Source organism: Rhagoletis zephyria, unplaced genomic scaffold (assembly GCF_001687245.7).
Source record: "Rhagoletis zephyria isolate East Lansing unplaced genomic scaffold, Rhagoletis_zephyria_1.1 Rzeph_scaffold_02428, whole genome shotgun sequence".
NCBI classification, from domain to species: Eukaryota; Metazoa; Arthropoda; class Insecta; order Diptera; family Tephritidae; genus Rhagoletis; species Rhagoletis zephyria.
The window spans coordinates 41081-46679 of NW_016159512.1; the positions used below are offsets into that span (position 1 = coordinate 41081).

Genomic DNA, 5599 nt, shown 5'->3' on the forward strand with positions numbered 1-5599 from the left:
TTTTTTTTTTTCTTTTTGAGGTATAAATATTTGTCTTGTATTTTATTATCTACTCGTCATTACATTTTAGCCCCTCCATAACGACCTTCATCAAATCCATACGCGTTTGCAATTTTCGCTCCAAATTCCCACGCCGCAAGTACGGCAAAAGACTGATGACAAAATGGTAGTCATCATCTTTTTGTTGCATGTCTCGCTTAGCTTTTATTTTCTTATTCTTCTTTTTCTTTAAGTATTTAGTAGAAGTATCTACGCTATCTATTTGGCACTCTTTTACTTCTACTTCCGCAGGTGAACGTTTACACTGTTCGATTCTGTCTCTAACCTGTTTATCCACACACGTGTGTGTTTGTGCTGCTATTTAAAAATCATAAAAAAAATTAAATTAAAAATAATTAATGATATTCATTGTTGTTAAATAATTAATTACCAATGTAGCGTTTTTGCAATCCGCAATCGTCTGTGGTGGTGTCCTCACTGATTTCGTGCAAGTTTGTTAAATCATCTTCGGGCGATTCGTGAATATATATTTCCTTGGCCCATCTATTCTTTCTAGTTTGTGATTCTCGATTGTCCATATTTGTGTCACACTCGACTCCTTCTGTTGCATGTACGGCAAGTAATTCGCTTGCATTACGTATAGAAATCTGCGATCCCGCATTAATTTTTTCAGTTTCATTGCATTCTTCATTTTCCACACGGCGCCGTTTAATTAATGAGGTTCTTACAGGAGTGCTACTGGTATGTGGAATATGAACCATAATTTGTTGCCTTGTTGTAGTTTTTATATTTGATTCTTCAGGCGCTTGATCTGTTGTCTGAAATAAAGCATAGAAAAGTTTAAGGAGAATTTTACTTTAGGCCAGGGCTGCTCAAAATTTTTACATTGGAGTGAAATCACAATACATATCGATGGCCGACTTGAAGATCGACCTATGTATCTCGGCAGCCAGTTCGAAATCGCCATATCGCAGCACATTTTCAATGTATTTTCATTAGAAATAGGGCGTTCTCCAAACAAATTCAGAAGTAGGGCGTTTTTGAAAAGTTTTCTGAAATAGAGCGCTTTCGAACTGGCTGCCGAAATAGGTCGATCTTCCACCATTTACATATACATACAGTGACGGTTAAAAATGGATTAATGGTGTTTCGTTATTAATATTTACAATGTTTTTCAAGCTAAATTTTTTTTTATATTTTTTTATAAATATTATGATTCATGCTTTATCAAAAACTGTATAAATCACACTTTCAAACTTTGTACAGAGTTTAGAAAAATCCAACAAATTTTTATCTAAATTTCAAACTTTATAACCAGAATTTTTAGAATTTATTTTTGGGTATGCATTTAACAAGCTTATAAAATTCTAGTAAAATAAGTGCAAGTTTAGAGCGGCTAAAAAATCGCATTGATTTTCAATAATTTTTTTCTTTTTTGTTGTTTTGTGTCAAATTTTGTTTACGATACAAACCGGTCTCGGCGATGTGCCATTTTCAGTGTAATTCCTGTTCTGTTCCTGGCAGTAAAAAAATGTAAAATGTTGTCTTTAAAATTTTCTCTTACCCTTGTATCATTATCAAATGCAACATTTTTTGCCTTCATCTCTTCATCTAAAGCTATTTCGGTTTTAATCCATTCTTCAATAATGCAGGAATCAGCTTCTTTTTGCTCAGCTACTTCACATAATTGGACCTCGTCCACGTCGGAATTTTTAAATTCCTTGTCGCTATTAGCTACTGGAACAAATATGTAAATAATTTAGAAAAAAAAAAACATTTTACTAACCTAGTAAAAATACTCGCAAACAAATTAATTTTGTTAGTACCTGTGTGTTTCTGTGTTATTTCCATGTCCGATTCTGAATCCGAAGAAGCTTTGTTCTTGTTTCTAATAATTGTACAATCTCGTAGAAACGACATTTGGGGGTAAAGTTTCCATCGCGGCTTTGCGCCTTGCACTACTTCACGCCTCAAATTCTCACGATATTGGATTCGCAAGCTAATCCAATGCTCACGAACTTGTTTAACTGTTGGAGAAAATGCAAAATATTTACCGTTTTATTCAAAAAGGAGATATCCAAAAATGGATAAACACATATCGGTTTTGAAGTGAATGGATCAAAACGGCAACACTACTTCTGAGTATATTTCGTAAAGTATATCTATTATATGTGTATATCGGGCATAGATGCATCCATCTTCCTTGGAATCATATATTTCTAGATAATTTTCTTTTAACTTTCTACAAGTCTAACTAAAATCAAGAGAGGCTGGACTTTTAAATAGTTGTATTGTAAGTAAATTTGCCTCCAAAGTATCTATGGCAAGTTTATTTATTTCTGATTGCAACTTTTTAAACTTAATTCTGGCAAAATATTCCACATATAGTGATAAATACTTACTTTTATTATACTGCTCAAAACTTTGACAGGCGTTGACACACACGTTTGGATGAGGCAATTACTTTTTGATTTAAATCCGTAACACCGTAATGAGGGATTGTTACCACAAGTTGTAATTTTATTCTCAATAGGAATGTTCTAAAAAAAAATCGTTTGTACAACGTATTCCCCCAACTTTTAAACTTAATCCCCGATTCCCCCCGAGAAATTCAAATTCCACCAAAATCGCGGAATTCTCGCCCGGTTGGCATTACTGGTTGTGAAAAGTGTCAAACTCAACTGAATTAAAATTAACGGAAATTAAAGAATACACAAAAAGTGAAAATAATCTAAAAAGTAAGAAAAGTGAATTGAAAGTGGAAGGAGGCAAAAAATAATTGATATAGTAAGTGTTTATTGTGCTTGTGTGAATGTGTTTTGTACATATGTACATTTCTATTCTTATTTGACGTTAGCTTTGTTGTTGCCATTCTTTGGACTAAAAATTTGGTTTTTTGCGTTACTTTACTTTTTCCTGTTATTCTCTTTTAGTGAGCGCATTTTGCTTACGCTCTTGCATTTTGACACTTTTCAGATCTTAGTCCGAAAAGATAAGGAATGGACCTAATATGGTCACCGTATGCATACAACACGCATATACACATGTTCATACGGACATATCGTACCAAGGTGTATTTAAATAAAATACACCTCGTATCAGTGTTGCCAAGTTTTGATTTTGAAAAAGCACTAAAACCCAAGAAAAATCGCGTTTTTTTCTCTCGAAAAAAGCACCAAATTTTTATCGGAGTATTTAATGGACTTTATATGCATACAAATTTGTTGTAGGGATGCTGATTTAAATTAATACAAATCAATGTTTCTTGCTCGACGGTCGAATTTTTTCTGTTTTCTATAAATTCAAATATTTTCGTCCAAGCGACAATAACATGCTTATTCTTATTATTTAATTTGCAGCTGTGTTCAGCGTTGCCGCTTCGCTTAGATTCAAGAAATATTTAAAAAAAAATCCTGACTGTTTATATGTTGAATTTTTCTTCATTTTACATAATTTTTTCACCAATTCCTGTCAAACGAAAGCAAAAACAAAAAATGAAGTTTCTTGAACTATGTGGTAGTTTAAATCTACACTGCAGTCTCTTTTGATCTCGTGAACTAACATAAAGAACTTTTTTCCCCCGACTGCTTGACAACTGAAACATATAGTCTGTTCCAATAGCAGTCCGGTTTACAGGATTTAGTCAGNGTAGGGATGCTGATTTAAATTAATACAAATCAAATGTTTCTTGCTCGATGGTCGAATTTTTTCTGTTTTCTATAAATTCAAATATTTTCGTCCAAGCTACAATAACATGCTTATTCTTATTTTTTAATTTGCAGCTGTGTTCAGCGTTGCCGCTTCGCTTAGATTCAAGAAATATTTAAAAAAAAAAATCCTGACTGTTTATATGTTGAATTTTTCTTCATTTTACATAATTTTTTCACCAATTCCTGTCAAACAAAAGCAAAAACAAAAAATGAAGTTTCTTGAACTATGTGGTGGTTTAAATCTACACTGCAGTCTCTTTTGATCTCGTGAACTAACATAAAGAACTTTTTTCCCCCGACTGCTTGACAACTGAAACATAACGAAATTTGATTTCCCTTTTTTTTTTGATTGTTCCTTATTTGAGCGCATAGCGGGAAAAATCTGTTCGTGTCAAAAGTTTGTTGGTAAACATATGCTCGCTTAAGATTGTCATTGGGCGATGATTTTGTTTCCATTTTTGTAAAGTTGCTAAAATATTTACCATTTCTAGTAATTTAGCTTCAATTTTTTTTGTTAAGATTTACAGATTTGGTGTCTTCAAACTAAGAAAAAGCACCAAAAAACGCACCAAGCACCAAACTACAAATTTTTCGCGTTTGAAAAAGAAACGCACTAAATTTAGTGCGAAAAGCACCAAGCTGGCAACAGTGCCTTGTATCGTACTTACCCAAGTACCTAAATGCANGAGCAAATAACCTTATATTTGTAAAAAATGGAAGTAAACAGCGAAATGTTTGAATATGTATAGATTTTAATAATTATTTAGTGCTATTTCAGCTAAATCAGTGTTGTACAAATGACATGTAAACAAACCGACTGACGTTTTTACAGGAAATAGTGCTTTTTGCGTTCCTATGCACTTCTGCATCTGTTCTCCTTTTACTCTCATTTGAGAGAGTAAAATTGTAGTTTGACAGTTCCACAGGTTTTAGTCCGAAGTTCAAAGGAACAGACTAATAACGAAATTTTCATTCCCTTTTTGATGTGCCTTATTTGAGCGCATAGCGGGAAAAATCTGTTCGTGTCAAAAATTTGTTGGTAAACATATGCTCGCTTAAGATTGTCATTGGGCGATGATTTTGTTTCCATTTTTGTAAAGTTGATAAAATATTTACCATTTCTAGTAATTTAGCTTCAATTTTTTTTGTTAAGATTTACAGATTTGGTGTCTTCAAACTAAGAAAAAGCACCAAAAAACGCACCAAGCACCAAACTACAAATTTTTCGCGTTTGAAAAAGAAACGCACTAAATTTAGTGCGAAAAGCACCAAGCTGGCAACAGTGCCTTGTATCGTACTTACCCAAGTACCTAAATGCATACATATGTATGTATCATGATGCAATAATGCAAGGTGTTATCAATTGGCAACTTCTCGCTCTAATTCCGCACTATTGACTGCCTTACGTGAAACAGTGTTACTTCAAATTTTGTTTAGAGGAAAATGTGAAATTTTATATTTTTCCCAAATGGGGACTCATTTCTTCCCGTTTTTCTTCTCATTCTACTGAGCTAAGGCAGTGTCAAATCCACAGTATACAGTAAACCAGCCATTGGCAATANGAAATTTTCATTCCCTTTTTGATGTGCCTTATTTGAGCGCATAGCGGGAAAAATCTGTTCGTGTCAAAAATTTGTTGGCAAACATATGCTCGCTTAAGATTGTCATTGGGCCATGATTTTGTTTCCATTTTTGTAAAGTTGATAAAATATTTACCATTTCTAGTAATTTAGCTTCAATTTTTTTTGTTTAGATTTACAGATTTGGTGTCTTCAAACTAAGAAAAAGCACCAAAAAACGCACCAAGCACCAAACTAAAAATTGTTCGCGTTTGAAAAAAAAACGCACTAAATTTAGTGCGAAAAGCACCAAGCTGGCAACAGTGCCTT

General features: G+C 33.3%; 2 protein-coding genes across 12 annotated transcripts in view; one reads left to right on the forward strand and one right to left on the reverse strand.

Moving 5' to 3' along the window:
* Nucleotides 1–5599, forward strand: part of LOC108366872 (uncharacterized) — a 38976-nt gene that overhangs the window by 25948 nt on the left and 7429 nt on the right. The window lies entirely within an intron of this gene.
* LOC108366875 (uncharacterized) overlaps nucleotides 3–5599 on the reverse strand; it is a 23828-nt gene continuing 18231 nt past the window's right edge. For 5 of the 10 annotated variants that reach the window (XM_017621357.1, XM_017621359.1, XM_017621358.1 and 2 more), the window contains exons 3-7: nucleotides 1827–2027; nucleotides 1565–1737; nucleotides 431–818; nucleotides 315–357; nucleotides 3–275 (exon numbers count right to left, since the gene is read on the reverse strand). In XM_017621357.1, the coding sequence (XP_017476846.1) occupies nucleotides 50–275; nucleotides 315–357; nucleotides 431–818; nucleotides 1565–1737; nucleotides 1827–2027 (1031 nt within the window). In that variant the 3' untranslated portion in view covers nucleotides 3–49. The remainder of the gene's footprint in view (nucleotides 276–314; nucleotides 358–430; nucleotides 819–1564; nucleotides 1738–1826; nucleotides 2028–5599) is intronic. The other 5 variants (XM_017621363.1, XM_017621356.1, XM_017621354.1 and 2 more) reach the window with 5 other exon arrangements.